Source organism: Solea senegalensis, linkage group LG1, assembly GCF_019176455.1.
Source record: "Solea senegalensis isolate Sse05_10M linkage group LG1, IFAPA_SoseM_1, whole genome shotgun sequence".
NCBI lineage: Eukaryota > Metazoa > Chordata > Actinopteri > Pleuronectiformes > Soleidae > Solea > Solea senegalensis.
The window spans coordinates 23,437,876-23,462,091 of record NC_058021.1 but is presented as its reverse complement, the minus strand read 5'-3'; the positions used below and the strand labels follow the sequence as shown (position 1 = coordinate 23,462,091).

General features: G+C 42.5%; 1 protein-coding gene across 4 annotated transcripts in view; it reads right to left on the bottom strand.

Moving 5' to 3' along the window:
* The window catches only part of LOC122774998 (la-related protein 4B-like), a 40,786-nt gene that overhangs the window by 4,041 nt on the left and 12,529 nt on the right, over window positions 1-24,216 (bottom strand). Inside the window, exons 3-16 of one of the 4 annotated variants that reach the window (XM_044034667.1) lie at window positions 17,182-17,335; window positions 15,311-15,478; window positions 14,784-14,862; window positions 14,217-14,353; window positions 9,086-9,189; window positions 8,826-8,936; window positions 8,092-8,145; window positions 7,720-7,986; window positions 5,571-5,677; window positions 4,496-4,762; window positions 3,544-3,589; window positions 3,244-3,417; window positions 2,284-2,483; window positions 531-642 (exon numbers count right to left, since the gene is read on the bottom strand). In XM_044034667.1, coding sequence (XP_043890602.1) covers window positions 531-642; window positions 2,284-2,483; window positions 3,244-3,417; window positions 3,544-3,589; window positions 4,496-4,762; window positions 5,571-5,677; window positions 7,720-7,986; window positions 8,092-8,145; window positions 8,826-8,936; window positions 9,086-9,189; window positions 14,217-14,353; window positions 14,784-14,862; window positions 15,311-15,478; window positions 17,182-17,335 — 1,980 coding nt within the window. The remainder of the gene's footprint in view (window positions 1-530; window positions 643-2,283; window positions 2,484-3,243; window positions 3,418-3,543; window positions 3,590-4,495; window positions 4,763-5,570; window positions 5,678-7,719; window positions 7,987-8,091; window positions 8,146-8,825; window positions 8,937-9,085; window positions 9,190-14,216; window positions 14,354-14,783; window positions 14,863-15,310; window positions 15,479-17,181; window positions 17,336-24,216) is intronic. The other 3 variants (XM_044034677.1, XM_044034672.1, XM_044034685.1) reach the window with 3 other exon arrangements.

Sequence of the window (24,216 nt, the reverse complement as noted above, 5' to 3'; positions counted from 1 at the left end):
CTTTCAAACCTCACTTCACATTTCCTTGAATCTTTGTCTACTAGCATCCCCTTCCCTTCTTGTCCTAGTGTCCTGTTCCCTCACTTCCTCGTAAACAAACGTGGTAACAGCGTCACAAAAGTTTCTTGTTGTTTTCTCTTCTGGCCAAAAAAATGCCGACTTCCAGAATTTGCTGGTGTTCTGTCGCAGAGGTGTGGACTGACCAGTGAGACGTGGACTGACCGGTGAGACCGCGCTCAATTCATTCACAGATACAAACTTTCCTCTCTGTGTCAGTGTCACACTGATACGTGTGTGTGTGCGCGTCTTTTTCAGAAAGCAAACTTTTTTCCCTCCCTCAAGAGGTGAAGGAAATCGACTGGTCTGTAATTGAGGTCGATGCGAGACAAGTGGAATTAAGAGACCTGATTAATCCCCGCCCCCTTTTATTCACACTGACATCGACCCGGTCAGTGACTGAGACATCGAGTGTGAGCAGGAGGAAGAGGAGGAGTAGGAGAAGGAAAATAAAAAGATAAATCAATACTGACTGTGGCAGCGCCATTGACTTGCACTGATTTGCTTGCGGTGGACAAGGTTCCGGAAACTCGCTCCACAGACGACTGCACCTCCTTCGGCTTCACCTCCATCACCTTCACCTCTCTGAAACACAAAGAGGAGGTGGTTTCATGTGAGTCAGACAGGTTTGAGTTTTAAAGGGGACATATTATGCAAAATCAACTTTTTAACCATTTCAGTACTTATATTTGGGACTCTGGAGGCCTTACCAGTCGCCAAAGTGTGGAAAAAGAACACTCAGTCATTTTTTCGTGGTCCCCCTTAGTGTAAGTATAGGCGATAAAACACACAGTGTTGAATTCCCTGCACTTATGACGGCAGCATGCGCATTTCACCACGAATGTTACCACCCACCAGTAAGTTTACTTCGAGAGCTCCACCTTAGCTCCATCTTGTCCCTATAAAATGCGAGAGTGCAGGCGAGGGAGGAAGAGCAGTATTATGTCAATGCGGAGGGACAAGTGTGCTGTTCGTGGCTGCACAGTGGAGCACAGTGTTTTACACAATCTTCCAGCCTCAGAGGATTTTATATATGAAGCTAATGTGCCGGATAAAGTCAGCAAACGTGTGTTTGCACCACTTCACATCAGACTGCGGCCAGCGGTCGCCGTATTTAGTCAGCGAACGTACTTCACTGACGTACAAACACACATTTTGTGGCGATCAGCGGTGGCGATCAGCGGTGCTGTCCTTAAGTCTTTTTAACTGATTTTCACAGAGAGTGCTATCATAGGAAGAGACATCTGACACAAGGATCAAGACTTAGGGACAGCACCACTGATCGCCAGCTCCGGAGCACAGACTCAGTCTGATACAATCACATACAGTGGCAGTTTATGCAGCGCGCCGCTGGCGATCAGTGGTGGCGATCAGCGGGGCAGTCCCAAGTCTTTTTAACTGATTTACAGTTCGGCAGTGTTCAGCTTGATCCTTGTGTCTGACGTCTCTTCCTGTGACGGCACTCTCGCTGTTTTCCGCACACACTGCCATGTTGATACTGTCAGAGAACTAGTGGAGGGAGGGGGAGACGAATGGAGCAGAGGGAAAAGGATCTGAGCGAGTGAGTGCTGTAAAGAGGACAAATCAGAAACCCCCTGGAAGAAGTGGGAGTGTGTTTGCCTGTGTCTCATTTGCATATAAAGGGACCATGCACAAAACAGAGCGTTCTGAAAGGGGCGAGTTTAGCAGGGTTATTGAACTGCTATGATGCTTCATCCTTATGGTAGCATGTCACTGACATGTTCATTAGGACACCAGGGAACTATTTTAATTGGGGAAATAGGGTATAATATGTCCCCTTTAATATCAGTCATCTATGAGACACAAACCTAGCCATTTAATATAGAGCCACAAGGGGGAGCCGGTGCCAAATGACTGAGGTCAAATTACTTATTTTATAACTTTACAGATCTTTAAACAACATTGTTCATCACAACTATTATAAGTTCATGTTGTGCCAAAAATAAGTAAAACTAAAGTAGAAATTTGTGAATGCGTCACTGAAGGTAAACATCACAATCTGTAAACAACAATACCTGGCACACCAAACAGTTAAAAACAACACAAAACACATTAAATTTACTTCACAATTTAAGAGAAACTGCTGTTACAGATAACACTCTGTTTCGACCCGATTTCAGTCTGTTTAGGTTTAATACTTTAAACATGGTTGTGTAACCACGAACAGCAGAAAAGCCCTGAATCAGTGACTCAGTGGGTTCTTACACTGCTGGGAGGGAGGCAGCAGGACTGTGCGGGGGGCCAGCAGCTATGGTCAGTCCCGGGGTGGGGGTCGAGGTCACGGTCACAGTCAGGGCAGTCGGCGAGGGCTGGAAGCTCGCCGTCAACGGGGAGGCGGGAGATCGTATTGGCTCTTTGGGGCCGGCTGGAGAGAATCCAGTACTGCTGGACTCCACGCTTACGATCTGCAACGACAACAAACAATGCTCAGGAACACACTGGAGGGTTGAAATCAAATTCAAGGACTTTCCAGGACCAATTCCCTCAAATTCAAGGACAGAATGAAAGATAAGAGGACAACTTGTGATCATCCTTGGGATCTTGGTGAAAATCAGTCTTTTGTCTTTGGTGAGAAAGAGATGTTGGAATTTTCATTTTCCAGAGATTTTCATGTCGTCAATTTCTCTCTGTCTTGTTTTAACTTTACTCACTCATTGTTTTGCACAGAATCTCAGAGAGTGAGACAGTGGACAGTGTCCTCAACAGTGCTAATGATGATGTCTCCATGTTTGTCCTGCGTCGGCCGCGTCTACATACATCAAGCAGCACAGGGCGTGAAACAGTAGGTGTCATCGTAACAAACGAGGAGACAGTTACCTAAATATCATCTAGACTTCTTTCTTGCACAAAATTCAAGCACTTTCAATGACTATGTCTATTTAGGGAAATTTTCTAAAACTTTCTTGAATGTTTTTTTCAAGGACCTGTGGCAACCCTGATTCATTTCAACATCGAGAGCTGCTCAAAAAATCATCAGCTGGCCTTGAGTAGCAACAGTAGAAAAAACACCTCTAGAGGGCGCCCCTCACCTCAATAATCCTGATAAAGGTTTGGATAATTCTCTTGCTGGTGTAAAAGTGTCCCAGATAATTCCTCATATTTCAACATCAAGTGAATTCAGTGAACTGAATTTTCAGCGCGTGATCTCCATGTTTTTTCTCTTACCCGTTCCTTTAAAGTCCCGACGACGACGCTGCTGGCCAGCCTGCTGTCGGACACGTCGTCAGACTTCAGTTGTCCAGCGGCTCCAGGCAGAGGAGGGAAGCTGGACAGTCCCAGCTCAAAGCTTGGAGACGGAGGTTTGGGCGGAGGAGGCGGCGGCGACTGTGGCGTCACTCTCTGCACACAACAGGGAAGGAGGAGCTTTAATAAGCTGCAATCAATCATAAATAATGAATGCAGTACAGTGACCCGGATTTTTACTTTGTCTCTATGTTAGAAGATTTTAATAACGAGGATACTCACTGTAAACTTTTCGTCTCTCTTTTTCCTAGAAGTAGAAACATTTTTCCTTTAAGAAAGAGAACATCTTCATTTACAAACATCCACTCAAACAAACAACCACGCAACTTCACACAGGTGTATACAGAGTCCGGGGCGCCGCATCCTACTGCAACTATTGCTTTTTTATTTACAGATGGTGTTTTCCTGCATCCACAGGAGACGTGCATCTGAAGTCATCTACGTCCACACCAACACGCAAAATGACATGACATTCTGGAGTTTGTTTTTTGGAGTGGTTTCAGAAAAGTACAAGAAACAACAATGAAGTGAAACAGCTGATTGTTGAGATGGGGCTCAATGAAACCAACCAGGAAGCAAAAGAGCATAATTTCTGTAGTTTTAAACTCATTTAGGGCTGAAACAATTACTCGATTAATTGATTACTATCTTGGCAACGGATTTATTGTTTTTAAGGAATTAAAACAAGTTTTCTGATTTTTCATCTTCTTAAATGTGAATATTTCCTGGTTTCTTTGCTCCATAAGACGAAGAAATCATTCAAACTGAAGACATTTGAGAAACACCATCCTTTCTAGGTTTGACAATCCCTAATGTCAGAGCTTCTACAGACATTATGTTTATAGTGATTTTACATCATGGAGTCCTGGCCCAGCTCTACTCTACTCTACTCAGTTTGGTATATCTGTCACATCGTTTTCCATGACTAGTACCTCCTCACATGGGCGGGGTCATCATAGCAACGGTTGAGTGAAATTGCTGTGACGTTGTTTTATACGCAAACTACGTCCATAAATCGGAATTTTAACGGTTCCTCGTTCACTTGGCCGTTTTTAAGTTATAAAAAATCTCTACGGCCATATCCTGATCCAACGATTATGTCCTAAAATCCCTGAGAATAACTGATAAGTCCAGCCCATAATAGACACACGACAGCAGCGGAGTTGTGACGTACCTTCCTCGGCCGATGCCCAGTGAATAGTCCGTGGTCGTGGGCTCAGTGACTCGGCCCGTGCCGATGGTGTCCCGGCGGGGGAAAGCCGCAGTGGACGGTAACCTCGTCCTGGACTGGCTGGAGCTGAGGCGCGTTGGCGGGCTGCTGCGAACGCCATTCAGTCTCTCACTGGGGAAACTGGGGAAGAGGCTGGGGCTGTCCAGGAGCCCTGTGCTGCGGTCTGCTGTGGGGATAGTCGGCCTCAAGTGAGGTTTACTGTGATTCCTGCTGAGACACGGAAAACACTTTGAGTCACGATGTGTGATTTAAAGCCAAACTCTGTGTGGGAGCACACAGTGACTCATTTACAGCCACCTAGCTTTATTATGAAGTGGTATTTGGATTAAAATAATTTTAAAAATAAATTTTATACATGTTATTTAAAACATATACTCAGTGAAAAAAAAAAAGCTAGAAATTTGTTTGGGACCCAAATAAATCTCCTGTGACCCATGTGTGGGTCCCAACACAGACTTTGGGAACCACTGATTTAAAGCATTGATCAAGGGACAGTTCAGTTTAAAAAAAAAAACATAAATAAATAAATAAATAAATGAATGAATATCTTACTTGTTTGCCACTTTATTTTGCCGTTAGCCATTGTATCACTCTCCCACACCAAACCTCATAGAGAAAATCCCTGATTTTAACATCACGCACAGGAGTTATTGATCCACTGCTGCCTCCATCACCAAGTTCAAACGTCTTATTTTGTCACTTCAGTGTTTGAAATCCTTTGTTCAGATTGACCTCAGTGACACAAAGTGACTACACGAGGCAGCACAGGACCAGTAGCTCCTGTATCTGTGTGAGCTAAAATCACTGATTTTCTCTATGAGATTTGGTGTGAGTTACAAACTTCAGTTTCCTGTTGGAAAAGTCTGTCTCACATTGAGATAAAGACATGAACATATTCACCCATGAAACAGTTAATTTTAACCATATTTGAGGTTTTGAGTTCCTACTTTTCAACAGATGTGAAACAGTGCATGTTCTTAAATAGAGGATTAAAAGTAAAAGAGTGAGAGATGTGCACCTGTTCCTGAGTGAGTAGTGTCTGACAGTGAGAGGAGACGTCGCTGGTTTGAAACTGTGTGATGTCGTAAATCCGTTCATGAACTGGCTGTTGTGAAATGGGGCCACCTGGTGGAGAGAAAACCCATTTGTTAGCGTGTGTTTTTCAGGAACGTCTCTATAAGAACATCCATCTTCTACAGCTTTATCCTCCACATGAAGGTCACAGGAGGGTCCACGACATTTCCTCCAGCACTCTTTGTTACTACCAAATAAAATTAGAGGAAGAAGAGTTGGTATTATGTTCTGTATTTATATAGACCTTTTCTAGTCTTGATGAGCTGCTTTACATGACAGTTTTCACACTGCAACACGGGTTAAGTGTCTTTGGTCACGGCCAAATGCAGATGAGCAGAGCCGGGAATTGAACCCACTACCTTCCAGTTGAAAGACAGCTGACCCTTGGCTCACTCCTAACTCCTCACTTTATTAATACTTTTTACTTTTACATAACTTTAACTTAAGTAGACTGTATATCAGATTGTTAAGTACAGTAAATATCATAAACTTTAGTTAAAGGGGACATATTATACCCTATTTCCCCCATTAAAATAGTTCCCTGGTGTCCTAATGAACATGTCAGTGACATGCTTTGGTCAAAATACCATAAGGATGAAGAATCATAGTAGTTCAATAACCCTGCTAAACCCGCCCCTTTCAGAACACTCGGTTTTCGTGCATGGTCCCTTTATATGCAAATGAGACACAGGCAAACACACACCCACTTCTTCCAGGGGGTTTCTGATTTGTCCTCTTTACAGCGCTTTACAGCTCTATTCGTCTCCCCCTCCCTCCACTAGCTCTCTGACAATATCAACATGTCAGCGTGCGCAGAAAACAGCGAGAGTGCCGTCACAGGAAGAGACGTCCTACATAAGGATCGAGCCGAACACTGTCCAACTGTAAATCAGTTAAAAACACTTAGGAACAGAACTGCTGATCGCCACCGCTGATCGCCAGCGGCGCGTGGCGCGCTGAATAAACTGCATGTTGCTGTATCAGACCGGAGACTGTGCTCCTCCCCACCGCTGACCAGCTCCAGTGCTCCGGCGAGCTGGCTATCAGCGGTCCCTGATGCAACAAACTGATTTTCACAGAGAGTGCAGCACCGCTGATCGCCACCACTGACCAGCTCCGGTGGTCCGGGCAGTTTAGGCAGCTCGCCGCTGGCGATCAGCGGCGACACAGAGAGTGCAGCACCGCTGATCAGTGGTGGCGATCAGCGGTGGCACAGAGAGTGTAGCGCCACTGCACAGAGAGTGCAGCACCGCTAATCAGCGGTGGCGATCAGAGGTGGCGATCAACGGTGACACAGAGAGTGTAGCACCGCTGCACAGAGAGTGCAGCACCGATGATCGCCACCGCTGATCGTCAGCGGCGAGCTGCATAAACAGCTGCTTTATGTGATTGTATCAGACTGAGTCTGTGCTCCGGTCATGGAGGACGTACTGAACAAATATGTTTAATTAGGACGTGTCAGAATGGTCAGTTATGAGCTCTATGTGATCTTTTCTTAACAATTTGTGTGTTTGTACGTCGGTGAAATACGTCTCCTGACTAAATACAGCGACCGCTGGCCGCAGTCTGATGTGAAGTGGTGCGAGCACACGAACACACGTTTGCTGACTTTATCCGGCACATTAGCTTCATATATAAAATCCTCTGTAAAACACTGTGTTCCACTGTGCAGCCACGAACAGCACACTTGTCCCTCCGCGTTGACATAATACCGCTCTTCCTCCCTCGCCTGCACTCTCGCAGGGACAAGGTGGAGCTAAGGTGGAGCTCGCGAAGTAAACGTACTGGTGGGGTGATAACATTCGCGGTGAAATGCGCATGCTGCCGTCATAAGCGCAGGGAATTCAACATCGAGCATTTTATCGCCTATAGTTACACTAAGGGGGACCACGAAAACATGACTGAGTATTCTTTTTCCACACTTTGGCGACTGGTAGGGCCTCCAGAGTCCCAAATATAAGTATTAAAATGGTTAAAAAGTTGATTTTGCATAATATGTCCTCTTTAAATGATGAAAAAATGACTTTAACATGTTTTGCTCACATACTCAGGTATCTAATGTAAAGTAACAGTAAGTGTTAACCCTGTCTCACCAGTGTGGGGTCGATGAAGCTGTGTGTGGCCGACCAGGCCTGTGGTGTGATGAGGCTGTATAAAGGGAACTGCTGCTGCGGGCTGTAAACTGATGGGATATAGTAGGACGACGTGTAGCGCTGCTGCTGCTGCTGCTGTTGTTGCTGTTGCTGCTGCTGCTGCTGTTGCTGCTGCTGCTGCTGGGCGTACGGGTTCACCTCCACCGGCCGGTAACCGTTCTTTGGCATGAAAGTGTTGATAGCGATTGCCTTGGCCTTTATTCTCGCCTGGTGTACAGCACAACACGAGACATAGAAGGCGTGACTCAGAACATTTATCTGAATAAATCATCAGAAATATGTGGAGGTCATTGTTCCATGTTTGCGGCTCACCTTAATAGGCTTCCCTTGGAAGGTCTTCACCTCCTCGCGCAGATACTGATATGCCTTTATCGATGGGGAGAAGAAGAGAGGGATGACGTGAGGCAGAGAATGTTTAAATCCCTGCAGGGCAGCGGATTCACCACCTATCCACCACCAAACACATTCATACATTCATAGTGTGTAGAGCTCCAGTAGCTGTCATCACACTATTCCTAACCAATTAATCAATATCATATCTATATATCGTCATCTGTGATGAATTTTCCTGCTTTTAAAAGGTGGAAACATTGATAATCATACTTATATTACATACATTGGTGGAATACGCTAAATATTATATATATATATATTTATGAAAATATGTGACCATAGTTATAGTCAGTGTATTGTCTTTCTTTGAGAAGTACAAACTGACACTTTATATCCACATATGTCTCCTATATCAGGATATAGACTAAAAATAAACATATTTAGAAAGCTGTGTTTTTATTGCTATGTGTAAGTGTTCTCTGTAGTAGAATACTCAAGAAAAATATCAGGGGGCAATATATAAAGGTTCTGTTTATTATTTTTGTTTAGAAGCTTTTCCTGCCGACATGGTGGTGTAAACAAACCGAGTCACGTGACTTCTGGAGCTCTACTGGTGGGATACAGCAATTATACATTACAAAAATACATTTAAAACAAATAAATAGGGAGTTAAAAAGAAGAATAAACACCAGATCTTGAATGCTGGTCATTACCTGCTGTGCGTCTGCTTCTGATTCAAATGTGATGAACCAGTTGTCATTGTAGGCAAATTCACAGTTGATGAACTTGGGTAAGTTTTCCCCTTTAAACAGAGCCTCGACCTCCTGCAGGACACACACACGCACGTGCGCATAAATGCTTTTAGCCTTCAGTGTATCTGTGACTTTATAAGCATACATAATATAATAGTAGATAATAGTAAATCTACTTGTCTTTAAAGCACAGTCCCTTCCCGAGACTGAATATCACTCACCTCTACGGGCGTGCTCTCTGGGACTTCTCTGAGGATCACGATACATCGGTTCTGATTGGGTCGCACCTTCTCCCCTTTCTTGTCCACCTGGACCAATGGCAGAGCTGCAAGGAAAAATTAGCATCTTTATTGTGTTTTTTCATCATAATCATCAAGACCAATTCCTGACGTATGAAAATTGGGAAAAACTGATTTTTTTCACTTAACAAAAGTCAGTTTAAGTCTACGATATCTTTAAGAACATGTCCACGTCTTTATCTCATTGTGAGACAGATTTCTCCAATAGGAAAATGAAGTTTGCAAACCACTCACTCTCCCACACCTAACCCCATAGAGAAAATCAGAGATTTTAGCTCACAGGGACACTGGAGCTGCTGGTCTACTGCTGCCTCGTGTGGTCACTTTGTGTCACTAAAATAAATTGAAATGACGAATTTTGAAAGCTGAAGTGACAAAATAAGACACTTGAACGAACTGATGAGGACAGATCCACTCAAAAACCCCAGTGTGCTGCAAAGTTAGAATCACTCATTTTCTTTATGGGGTTTGGTGTGGGAGAGTGAGCGGTTTACAATGCAAATAAACTTCAGTTCCCAGTCAGAAAAGTCAACATAACGACGAAATAAAAAGGTAAACATATACTTCAGTTTGTGTAGTTTTTGTTTAAATGGCTAAAATTAGATTTTCTTAAGAGTCTGCGTGTCAAACTTGTACTAATCATATCACAATTAAATATCGCTTTAAAACAGCACAAGTAAACTTTAAAAGTGCAGCTCAGAGACAGACTGCTTTAATTTAATGAAGTATAAATCGTTGAGGAGCAGGTGAGACTCTGCTGAATGCACTTCGACAAACTCTCCAGGGAAATCAATCCAGGGGTGTGTTGTCTCGCCCTGCAGTGTCTTTAGCAGATGAGCATACCCCATTAAAGCCATTAAAAGTGGTTAACCCTTTTACTATAGTATACTATACAGTATGTATACTATACAGTTAATGAAATTGTTGTGGTTGGTGATCTTAACTGGGACTGGTTGACGCCTGTGTCTGATGCATTTAAAGCACAGTGTCATTCTTTAAATCTGACACAAATAATTACCTCCTCCACCAGACCAAACCTAAAATGTCCTGAGAAGTCATCCCTTATTGATCTAATTTTGACTAATGTCCCTTTTAAATATTCTGCTACAGGTGTTTTCCCTAATGATGTAAGTGATCACTGTGTGATAGCAGCAATAAGGGACATTAAGATTGCTAAATGTAAAGCTTGTTGTGTTGAAAGGCGTAATTTGAAGATGTTTGTTGAGCAGCGTTTTCTATATGATCTATATCTATTTGACTGGAGCAGAATAGCCCTTATTGACGATGTTGAAATGGCTTGGTCTTCCATGAGACTTTCATGAAATTCTAAACAAACATGCTCCTATGCGGAAGTTTAGAATTAAGGGTCGGGATAACCCCTGGTTCACAGCTGAGCTTTCTGTCATGCTTCATGAACGTAATGCAGCTTGGGCAAAGGCAAGGAAGTCAGGCACTGAGGTTGACTGGCTTCTCTTTTGGCAGCTGAGAAAAAAAATGTACTTCTCTATTCAGGAAAGCCAAATCTGAGTATTATCTAACTATCACAACAGAAAATTTGAATGATCCATGAAAATTCCGGAAAGCAATTAAATCACTATCTGCTTCTAAAAACTCATATGAATTACCCTCTTGTATAGTCAAAGACTCCATTGGTGTTCATGATAAGGTTGAAATGTTAAAGGGGACATATTATACCCTATTTCCCCCATTAAAATAGGTCCCTGGTGTCCTAATGAACATGTCAGTGACATGCTTTGGTCAAAATACCATGAGGATGAAGAATCACAGCAGTTCAATAACCCTGCTAAACCCGCCCCTTTCAGAGCGCTCGGTTTTCGTGCATGATCCCTTTATATGCAAATGAGACACAGGCAAACACACACCCACTTCTTCCAGGGGGTTTCTGATTTGTCCTCTTTACAGCGCTTTACAGCTCTATTCGTCTCCCCCTCCCTCCACTAGTTCTCTGACAATATCAACATGGCAGCGTGCGCAGAAAACAGCAAGAGTGCCGTCACAGGAAGAGACGTCCTACATAAGGATCGAGCCAAACAGTGCCGAACTGTAAATCAGTTAAAAACACTTAGGAACAGCACCACTGATCGCCAGCGGCGAGCTGAATAAAGTGCTGCTGTATGTTACTGTATCAGACCGGTGACTGTGCTCCGGAGACCTTGCCACCGCTGATCGCCAGCGGCGAGCTGCATAAACTGCCGCTGTATGTTACTGTATCAGACCGGTGACTGTGCTCTGGAGACCTCGCCACCGCAGCAACAACCGCATCAGCGGTGGCGATCAGCGGCGCTGTCCCTAAGTATCCATGTGTCGGAGGTCTGTTCCTGTGATGGCACTCACACATACAGCGACAGTTTAGGCAGCTCGCTGCTCGCCGCTCACAGCTGCTGTCCCTATGCCCCTAACTGATTTTCACAGAGAGTGCAGCACCGCTGATTGTCAGTGGCGAGCTGCATAAACAGCTGCTTTATGTGATCGTATCAGACTGAGTCTGTGCTCCGGTCATGGAGGACGTACTGAACAAATATTTTTAATTAGGACGTGTCGGAATGGTCAGTTATGAGCTCTGTGTGACCTTTTCTTAACAATGTGTGTGTTTGTATGTCGGTGAAATACGTCCCCTGACTAAATACGGCGACCGCTGGCCGCAGTCTGATGCGAAGTGGTGCAAACACACAAGCACACGTTTGCTGACTTTATCCGGCACATTAGCTTCATATATAAAATCCTCTGAGGCTGGAAGTTTGTGTAAAACACTGTGCTCCACTGTGCAGCCACCAACAGCACACTTGTCCCTCCGTGTTGACATAATACCGCTCTTCCACCCTCGCCTGCACTCTCGCAGGGACAAGGTGGAGCTAAGGTGGAGCTTGCGAAGTAAACTTACTGGGGGGCGGTAACATTCGCGGTGAAATGCGCATGCTGCCGTCATAAGCGCAGGGAATTCAACATCGAGTGTTTCATCGCGAGTATCGAGTAGTCTTTTTCCACACTTTGGCGACTGGTAGGGCCTCCAGACTCCCAAATATAAGTATTGAAATGGTTAAAAAGTTGATTTTGCATAATATGTCCCCTTTAAACCGTTTTAATGAGCATTTTATTTCCTCTGGGTTCTTGTTAAATTCTGCCACACATTCTGCAGTGAAATCTGTAAATTTGGGTAACAATGCTAGCGATGTATACCACACTTTTAATCTTACCCCTTTTACTGTTGCTGAGGTTCACAAAGCCTTAAAGCATTTGAACCCTAGAAAACCGTCTGGTCCAGATCACTTGGAACCAAGGTTTTTAAAATCAGCAGCAGACTTAATAGCCAAACCATTGACACATCTTTTTAATCATTCATTGGTTTCTAACAAAATTCCTAAGAGCTGGAAGGCTGCTTATGTTCTACCCCTACTTAAAGGAGGGGATCCAAAATTTTTAAATAATTACAGACCACTCTCAAACTGGTTAATGAGCAGGTTAAAGATTATGTCCATCCTCATCAAGTATTATCTGTATATCAATCAGGGTTCCGAAAAAAATCATAGTACCACTGCTGCTGCCATGAAAGTTTTAATGACATCATAGAAGGTCTAGATCAGGGGTGTCAAACTAATTTTTGTTCAAGGGCCACATACAGCACAATTTGATCTCAAGGGGGCCGGACCAGTAAAAATAGCAAAATAATAGCATAATAACCTATGAACAACAAGAACCCCTTTGTTTTTTCTCCTTTGTTTTACATCTACTGAAGGATAATTTTACAAAACATGAAATTTCTTGAGAAATATAAGTGCAATTTCAACAATATCATGCCTAAATTTACTATTTACACAGCACTCTGGATCTATAAAGGCACAAACATTTAGTCATGGGTATCTGGAGCATTTGACATTACGTTTAGATTAGTGTGAAATTTTAACAAATTCATCCTGTGGGCCGATTGGACACTCTGGCGGGCTGGTTCTGGCCCCCGGGACGTATGTTTGACCCCCTGGTCTAGATAAAAAACAACATTGTGTATCTCTCTTTATCGATCTATCTAAAGCGGTTGATACTGTGGACCATCACATTCTGATACAGCAACTTATTAATATTGGTTTTTCTGACAATAGTGTGGGATGGTTTGTCAACTACCTCACTGACAGAACTCAGGCTACTCAGTTTGATGGATTTACTTCTGGGATGCTTACAGTGTTTAAGGGAGTTCCCCAGGGTTGAGTTCTGGAACCGCTTTTATTTACTTTGTATATTAATAGCCTTGGACAAAATGTCCCAAATGCAGCTTTCCATTTCTATGCGGATGATAGTAATGATAGCTTTTGCGTACATGCAAAGTGCTTTTGATCAAGTGCAGGCTCAGCTTTGTCAACTGAAGCTTGTTCTCAATGCTGATAAAAAAATCTCTAAATAGATTCTGTTAAATCAGAATATTTTAATTTCCCATGGTAATGCAATTGAGGTTGTGTCTATTGACAAATACTTGGGATTTATGATTGATGACCACATCTCTTTTAAAACTCACATACAAAACCTGGTAAAAAAAAAAAAACTGAAACTAAAGTTAGGTTTTTATTTTAGGAATAAATCATGTTTTTCTCTTGAGGCTGGACGACGAATAGTCAAAGCTACCTTTTTACATTAATGCATCAGCTCACTGTCTACATATGTTGGACACTGTATATCATGGAGCCTTGAGGTTCATAGAACAGCAGAGCCTTAACTCATCACTGTAGGCTGTACTCAAGAGTAAACTGGCCTTCTCTTTTATGAGACGACTTAGTCATTGGTATGTTTTTATTTATAAGGCGATTTTAGGTAAACTCCCTTGTTATTTGTCATTGTATATGTCCCGAAAATGTGTTCCCCATGCGGTAAGGTCTCAGGACATCGTGCTTATGACTGTTCCTCATTGACACAATTATTGACAAAAATAGACAAAAAAGACCAGACGTTTTAATAAATATATCTATTATTATGGTGCTAAAAGGGTTAATAAACGTCGACAGCGAACAAACACCCAAACACGTCACCGAGTCGGAGGTTCACTCACATCGTAAAATGTCCACAATCAGCTCCACGTCTGTGCTGAGCTTCTTGACGTGGTCCAGGTTGGCCACCGTCACAATTGGCACATACTGGTCACTGTCCATCTGGGAGATGAGGTACATGTCACTGGCCAAATTCTCCCTGAGAGACAAAGACACAGAGCACAGGTACTGGTGGTTATGCATGTTTCACTGATTCTTAATCATAGCATAGCATCTGAGATGAAATTGGTCAAAATAGTAGTAGTTTCTCATAGAATGCAATATAAAAGGCTAAAATCCTGTCCTGAGCAAAATATACCAATAAATCTCATAGCGATAGTCTCACATGACCACAAACATTTGTACATGGTGCATTTGTACTCAAACACTGCCCTCACAACACTGACATTTAAAAATTTAAAAACAACTACAAACAGAAAAGGAAAAAGTTTTCGATCAATATCAGAAGTTTTAATCGCTAACGTCAACTTAAAAGTCCAAGTTAGAGTAGAAATAAGAAACTATACCATCTTTTATTATTTACATTAAATGTGGAATAAAAAAGAGCCATATGACTGAGGATAAGTCACCTGGAAAGACAGAATTCCAGCGTCTTCTTCAGGAGTTCCCTCAAACCTTCCTGTGGATTCTCAGCCTGGGCTTCACTAACTGTTCACAGACACACACACACACAAGGAAACACCATTAACTGTACACTCCAACCAAGGCAGTAAAAATATGACAATGTGGAAATGTAATGTCAATGGAATTAAAGAAACTCAAATAAAAACAGCAAAATAGTTCATTTATCACCTTCATAAAACTGAATCAACAGTAATATGTGTAATGTGAGAATCTTGTAGGATTTGCTCTAATTTGAATGAAATTCCCTGGGACCAGCCCAGTTTTCGCCACACCTGACCTCCTGACTCACCAAGAGTTTTTCTCTTACCAGGAGGCGTTTCAGCCGCTAGCAGTCAGGAAACAGATCATATACAAGGACAAGAAAGACAAATGTGCCCCGTCTCAAAGTCAGGTCCTGACAGAGACTTGTTGTTAACCCTGTGAGCAGTTCACAGCCTGCACCAAACAAATAACCGGTCACTAACCAGCCCACCTGTGTGTCCAGCTTTGTCCGGGGAGTCAGTAAAGCCTGGCTCGGTGCAGTCCAGGGTGACGGAGGCCACGGGCGCCGGCTCAGCCAGCATTACTGCCACTGGTGGAGGCTCATCAGGGTCAGTCAGCAGAGGCTCTTTGTACGCTTTGTCTTCACTGGCGTCATAGCCTGTGTGTGACAACCAACAAAAGAAGGTTGTTTTAATTAATCATCATCATTATTATTATTTAAATATTTCAGCTTTGGATCCACAGGTCAGTGGAAAATTAACCAAGACATGTTATTTAAAACATATGAGGGACCCAAAAACAAATCTTCCATGGCCCATCTGTGGGTCACAACCCAGAGTTTGGTGAACAGATACTGTAACATCTGTTTGGAGGCAGAAGTTGCATACTGGAGCTTTAAATTGAATTAAGGTTTTAAACTAAACTGAACAAAAATTTAATCAAAAGTTGAATCATTCTTGTTGGGCAGCATTAATGTAATTAACATTCAGAACAATAAATTATCCAAAACCTTCATGACTGAGTAATCTGACGATTCTTTTTTTACATCTAGTGGTTCAGAAAATGTTGATCAAACCTGGAAACGATGTCTTGTTTTTGTCCACAAACCAAAATTATAAAATTTTTAATGATTTCTTTGCTATATAGAGCAAAGAAACCAGAAAATATTCACATTTAAGAGGCTGAAAAATCACAGAAACCTGATTTGATTATTAAAAATAAGATTCAAACCAATTAATTTTGTATCAATTTAATTGAGTAATAGATTATTTGATGAATCATTGCAGCCCTCATTACTCAGACAAATAAAACTTGTTGACATGTGTAAAATGTCTGTGTGAATGATGCGACTCTATTACACCACCAGTGTTCACAGACAGACATCGTACTAACGTCAATCAGAGTCAAGTCCAGACTAATCAATCACTTCTGATTTGTCCCCACATCCTTGTCGCCGCCGTCTCTCAGCCACACTGAGCTGGACACATTACAGTGAGTGATTATGCTCCTTAGTTTGGAGGGAACAATGAGTGTGGCTGGAATATTCATACGTCAATATATAACCCAGAAAGTGAATGATTAAAGAGGTGACGAGAACAGAGGCAAGAATAGACAAAATAAACCTAAAAATACGAGTCTGTGAGTAACAGTTTTATATTTTATACTTAATTTTAGTGAATTTAATTCACCTATTCTCATGAAAATATGGAGAAAAATGAATTAAGCCACTAAAAAAAAACCTAAGATATGCACCTGCTGAAGTTTAAGATATCTCAATATGTGAACTACATTCTCTGTCACAGAACTTTTCTGACTGTAAACTGAAGTTTGTAAACCACTGACTCTCTCACACCAAAGTCCATAGAGCAGCACACACATGCACACACACACGCACTAGTTGTTGATCCACTGCTGCCTCCATTACTAAGTTCTAATGTCTTATTTTGTACAATTTGGCATTTAAAAATCTTGTGACCACATGAGGCAGCAGAGAACCAGCAGCTCCTGTGTATCCGTGAGATTTTCTCTACGGACTTTGGTGTGGGAGAGTGAGTGGTTTACAAAAAGGAAAAGTCTGTGTAACAGTGAGATAAAGAAATGAACATGCAGTGACTTAAACTGACGCAGATTTTACTCTGCAAGCCTTTTGTTTAGAGACTAAAATAACATTTGTGTTATTGGTTACATAACTAGTTTTACTCGTTTATATAAATACTTTTACTCAACTTTATACAAGACTGACATTAGATTCCTTTTCTCAAATGACTCCTTACAAAACAACTAATTTTGTGTTGTTTGGATGAGGATATAAGAGTTAATGCTTGTTCCTCCACATGAACAAACACCAGGTACCAGACTGACCTTCAGGGCCGGGGTCGGCAGAACTATCGCAGCCTTCCTTCCATGGCTGCAGGGCAGCAGTTGTGATGTCAGCACTCCCGCTGGGGTCCAGGCTAAACATGTGGTTGGCCCATGCTTTTGCATTGGGGTTGAGGTCCGAAACCTTGACGGATTCCTGAGGACAGAGAACAAGAGAGTTTGGACTTTAACGCAGGGAGAATAACCATGTGAAAAAGTACTATTCCCTCTGAGAATAAGTTATTTATTCAAAAATGGTTAAGCCAGAGTCCAGACCTCATCTGTCTGTCTTCTAAAATCAACTAGTGCTGGATTATCAATAACAACAGAAATCCTTCAACATTCACTCGTCAATCCCCCACACACAGACTCAGTCTGACCAGGTGTGTCCAGCCCCCGCTGTCTGCCGGACATACTAACAAAAGACTCAAAGCAGCAGTTAAGCAAACACGTCTCACAGGCAAACAGGCTGTAATCCAGCGCTGTGGTCAGAGCCAGCGTTTCACTGAGGTCCTGAGGCACCGGGCCGGGCCAGGAGCTTCCTGCCGGAGCCGGAATCAGGCTCCACTGCGTCCAATCCATGATTTACACACATCGAACTGAGTCTAAAGTGTCGTCACACGCAGACACGGAGGGAGACCACGGACCGGGAGTCATGTCTGAGCTGCTGTGTTGACAGTGTCGAGGCTCTGCGAACCGGTGCTGACGTTGCAGACGCTGACAGGCTATTCCTTCTCCCGTGTAACATCTGTCCGTCTGGGCTTTTGCTTTGTCGCCACTGCACTGAGTCATTCTCCGGACGAGTGCGGAGTCGCGAACACCTGAGCTCCACCCACCACCACCACTGCAGCCACCGCCTGCCGAGGCATCGCTCCAAATTAAATCAGCCTCCGTTTGAAATCGATTAAACTCAAGACACACACACAAAAGTTGAAGAGCGAGGACAGAGAAGGATGAACCTGACTTGATACAAGATTACCAGCAGACAACAGTGTTCCTGGCTCGTATTTCACAAACCAGACACACACACACGCCACTGCCTATGCTTCTAATCCAGCCTGGCACTGAAGCATACCACCCTCTGCCTGACTGGCTGCCATAGAAACTGCTGCTGCCATCACCACATGTGTACGGAGAGGGCACTGCTTGACCTTTCAAAATAAATAAATAAACATATGTATAAATACAGGGAGGGAAATGGTTAGCTGCCATGTGAGCACGGACAAAGGTATCGTCTCTGCGTCTCAGTGATGGGAGACAGGATGATAGTCAGCAGCACGCACACACAGACACACTTCCATCATAAGCATCTTTCACTCCACATTAAGACGAGGGGGGGCATATTCCTGGTAAAATTGACAAAGTTAGTTTTGTCATAAGCAGACAAAAAAACAAGAGGGATAAGTTTGTGAATAGACAACAAATGGAAAGAAAAAAGAAAGAAAACGAAAAAGACGAACGAAAACAAATCTTTTTACGCAATTGGTGGTCCATCTATTACCACAAGGTGGCAGCAGCAGTGACAGAAATTATACAAGGTTTTGAATGCACTTTGGAGGCTGCTCCTCTAAACTTGGCATGCTGTCGATCCTGCAGAAGTGATGAAATTTACCAGGGTCTTTGAATGCATCTCGTTAGCTGCTCTCCTTAACTCAACACACAGTTAAGACTGCCTTAATTTCACAACTTTCATATGCTAGAAATTATATTAAAACTATATTTAAATAGCATTTTTGCAAGAAATGCACATCCCTACACATCACCAAGGAAAGATAAGGATGGGATCTTTAAAGGTGACATCGAATGCTTGTATCACACATATGTTAGTTATGGAGGTCTACATTTATTAACTTGTTTTCATGGTTAAAACCTCCTAATCGCTGCAAACGAGCCGATCAAAATCTCTCCTCACTGACGCTCTCGTCAGCCGTGCTGTTTCAGACCAAAACCACACCCACAGAACGTGGACTGTGTTGTGATTGGCCAGCCAACGACAGCTTTCCCACTGTCCTGTGATTGGCCAGGTACCTGGAAGTGACGTAATTGGTATGCCAGCTCTCTAATACACAGCTCCCCCTCTGGCACGGTGGATGCTCTGCATCTCAGCAGCTACAACCAGAGTAGTTCTTCTTCTTCTTCAGCGGTTGAATGTACGCAACCGGATGTGCCCGGACTAGTGCCAGAAGGCGCTGCGGTGGTGAGAGGAGTGGTGAGGATGATGACGACATTAAATTACGTAAGTGTCGATCTGCTACGCAGAGCCCAGGAAAACAATAAAACCCTATTTTCTCAGCAGTGGCTGAACTGTTTGTTCTGAAACTTTAGGGTTTCATAAACGAGGTAATGACACAGATACACACACACAAACGCAGCATTAATTGGAGCTTCCGGTCTATGTGGCCTTTAATCGCTCGTGGCGTCTTTTTCTTTGCCTTTTCAGGAAATATCTCAGTCGACACGGAATCCCCTGAAACAACTCGAAACCCTGTAGTATATATGACAGGACTGTAAGTGGCACTGCAACATTAAACCGAAAAACAGAGAAGACGTTGTGAACATTAGCTATAATAACAGAAACAGAGGCAGAATGAACCGAGCCAAAGGAAAGAGAGGGAAATGTTTGTTTACGCTTTGTGTTGTTTCCGTGTGAATATTTAGCAAATTTACACACCCCCGGCCACTCTTTTTATATTTTTTTTAAAATGCGTCAAATCTATCGACTTTCTGTTTTCTCCTCTCTGACTGACTGTAGTTACTTTTCACAGGCAGTCATTGGTAAAACTGTCAAATCACATCATCACATCCAAATAATTACCGTTTCAGGTCCAAAAACGCCGCCCTTAGTCTCATCAGAAATCCTCCTTTCTTTCTCTTTATCTATAAGTGATTGGAGTTCTCACACACACACACAGGGATATAAATAGGTCATGTTTAATTGCTGGTCTGTTTCTGACACATATGTGTGAGGCATATGGTACATCACTCTGTCTCTGTGTGAACGTGTATGAATAAGGAATGAGGTGGAAAATTCAAGGGTTTGCCATCACCAAATGTATTTTTTGTTACTGTGACACCAGAGTGATTTGGGTCTCAAGGAGAACTTTCAAATGTGTCAAAAAAGTCCTGTATCAAAAAAATGACAACATGTGTATTTAAGTTTCAAGGAGTTAGAAAATATTTACAATCTGAACATACGGTTAGGTGATGTGAATAAATGAGCAGAATTTCTCTCCACAAACATAGGTTTGAATGTTTTTGTACATTTACAGTGATTCTACTTCGCTCAGGAACCTTGACATCCTTCAGTTTCAAACCCTCAAGGCTGAGACATTGGATTCCAGGACACTTTTCCCACCACTAATCCCAGCTACAGCCTGAGGCATTAACCCACTGGAGCCCATCACAAACAATGGTTTGCTTTTTTTATCTTCTTTCCAATCTCAATTATGTGTAAATGAGGGCGGACAGAAAAATAACGGGCTCTTTCCATCCCCTAGTTTTGGAACACTGAGGGAAAAATAACTTTTTCTTCGCCTGAAGGCCATGCATTCACTTTGTACCCATTTCCTTAGTTCCACATTCTTTACCATTTAAAGACATTTGATTGAAACCCAGCATGACGACACATCCCTGACTTTGCACAATGACACTGAAGCAGCTGAACAGCTTCACCACATGAAAACAGAACTTTCCCCTTTAACTTTCGAGATGAAATTGTTCAAATATTGTGAAAACTCACACCGACACAACAACAACAACGTGATGGCCAATCAGCACTGAGATTCTCCGAATGACTGCGTACTGTGGTCGCGATAGATAGACATGATGGATGTGATAGATATCTTTGCATCATAAAACAAAGAAATCACTTACACTGAATCACTTTGGTTTGTGAACAAAACTTGACATTTGAGAACATCATCATTTCCAGGTTTGACAAACACTGATCAACATTTTAAGGACCAAACGATTACTCGAGAAATTAAATGACAGGTTAATCAATTATGAAATTGTGTGAAAATAATGGTTAGTTAGCAGTTCTAGCATAAATCGCGTTGGGTGTGAACACAGCATTAGACAGTTAATCGTGCCCACCTATAGAAGAAAAGTGTTGAGAAAACAGCTTTGTCATCTGTGTATCTATGGAACAATTACAGCCAAATACTGTACGGCCCTTATTTTTATTCACCATCTGATTCTCAATCCAAATGAAAAAGCTTGTGATGCTCTGACCAAGAAAACCAAATGCACCCAGACATGACACCAGAGCAGAGGAGCAGTGAGACACAACCGGGGGAGGACGAGGAAACTCGTTTTTTTTTATTTAGCTTTTGACAGCGACAACAACTCACTGCCGCCCCCTTAACTGTATTTTCATCTACACGGAGACAGTGAAAGCCAGAGTTGACCAGCATGTGGCTGCAGCTCGGTGTAAAATCCCACCCCTGTGACCACATTCAGTCCCGACATTCTCTGCGAGTGTGTCGCATGTGTGAGTGTCAATCAAACCTGCAGGACTGGACGAACACCATGCATGAACTGTCGACGAGGATAGTCACTGCAACCAACAATTATTTTCATACTCCATTAATCTGTCATGAATCGATTTGTCGTTTCCTTTAAACCAGGGGTGTCAAACATACAGCCCGGGGAGCAGAACCGGTCCGCCAGAGGGTCCAATCGGCCCACAGGATGAATTTGTTAAAATTTCACACTAATCTAAACAAAATGTCAAATGCTCCAGATACCCGTGACTAAATGTTTGTGCCTTTATAGATCCAGTGTGCTGTGTAAATAGTAAATTTAGGCATGATATTGTTGAAATTGCACTAATATTTCTCAAGAAATTTCATGTTTTGTAAAATTATCCTTCAGTAAATGTAAAACAAAGGAGAAAAAACAAAGGGGTTCTTGTTGTTCATAGGTTATTAAGCTATTATTTTGCTATTTTTACTGGTCCGGCCCCTTTATGATCAAATTGTGCTGTATGTGGCCCCTGAACAAAAATGAGTTTGACACCCATGCTTTAAACCTTAAAATTATGTTTTAAAATATTAATGATTTTTTATTTGAATGTTTTTCTTTGTTATACAGAGCAAATAAACAACAAAATATTCACATTTAAGAAGCTGAAAAATCAGAGAAAGGTTTAATTATTAACAAAATATGAAATATTAAACAGATTATCAAAAAAGTATAAATCTTTACTGTTTCCAAGTGCTTTTCTTTACACGGGCACTTAAACCAGAGCAGTTTTGATTAAAAATATTCTATTTTATTTGTTTGAAAATACACTTTTTGGTTGCAATGATGGGAATTTTGCTGGCTCCGACTCTTAGGAAGCTGCCTGCTGATTGGCTACAGAGTTCTGAAGCGACTGCTAAATGGACCAGAAGTAGTCAGAGGCTTGGAGTCGCTGTCTGTCTGGAGCTCGCTCCCCGACTTTATCAGATTGTAAACGTTAGATACGAAGTTTTGTCGGAACGAGTTCCAGGCGAACAGCGACTCGAAGCCCGTGAATACTTCTGTCCCATTGAGCGGTCGCTCCAAAACACCCTGACTCAGTGTTTGGGAACCACTAGTTTATACCATGACTCATCAGAAGTCAATCATGTTTCATTCATAGCTCAGATTCTAATCACCACTTCACAGTGTACTTCAAATCAAATTAAAAACAAATATAAAAAACAAATCAGGTTAAAAGAGGCAGTGACACTGAAGCTGCAAAGGAAGTCAGAGTCTGACACTTTTCAACTCCTCCACATTTCAACTCATTTCCCATGACAACATGCTCACGTTGACCCACTTAGAGCCACTTCAGCCCCGAGGTCAAGGTACAGCGATGACTAAGACACGGTTTGGTCTGCTCTGACGGATGCCGCAGCTCAGAGGGAAACGTGGCTCTCGATAAGTTACAGCTGGATGTTTCCTCTGCACTGATGAAAATTATCGACTGACGGCAGATTTTCTGATTAACACCCGCGGTGACCTTTCATGGGTCCAGACACACCAATCACAAACAAAGAGCATGGATTTATGCTCAATAATCTAACGTTCAATCTAAAAGGGTCCTGATGACCTGAGCAGTGAAGTCACACAGCCGTGTTTCCATCATGGTTCTGTTTGGAATGGTCAAGTCCTGGGTCAGGTTTCCGTTTCAACTGAGAACAGTACATTTACTTGGGTTTGTCTTGACAAGACATCAAGATTATGAGAATAGTTTTATGTTGTCCCAAGGGAAGGGTGCCAAAGAATGGAACAGTTAGAGGTGGTGATTTTGGTACCGTCCCTAATGGAACATAGTGTTCCACTGGGTGGAAACACTGCTATCGTGATGGTTAAATGTCTTGTTGCGAGGGGGGGATTGGAGGCTGTCTCCACTGCCCCTCCACTGTTAACGGAACACAGATTGTAGAACGTCACATTGCAAAATAACAGATAATGAAAGTCAAAACTATTATTACGAACGAATCTGCAACTATTTTGAATAGTCAGTTGGTTGAAGTTTTTTCATTAATTCCATCACATTTCTGTGATTTTTCAGCTTCTTAAAAGTGAATATTTCCTGGTTTATTTGCTCCATAAATAACACAAATCATAAAATTGAATCTTTTGGTTTGTGGACAAAAACATAATTTCCAGGTTTGATCAACATTTTCTGGCCCAAACAACGTATCATAACTGACAGTTGCAGCTCTAGTCGACACCTCAACAACAGTGTGATGACAGTGACACTCACTGGACACTGGACAGCATGTGACGTTGTTTGGACATGTTTTCAGAAGACATGGCTCTGTTTTCTGCTTCAGTGTGGAAGAAAAAAAAAGTGACAGAGGCAGAGAATCACGAAAGGCTTGTGACGGGAGAAATAAAAACAGGTCATGGTTATTTAGTTACATGAGACGCTTCACTCTCTCTCTACGCGTCCTGTTTCTTTACTCCCCCCCCGTTCGACACAATCAGTGTGCGAAATCAACCCCGCTCAAAAGCAGGTCGTGACTGCATGGTGTGATGTCATCAGACTAGAAACACCCAGTG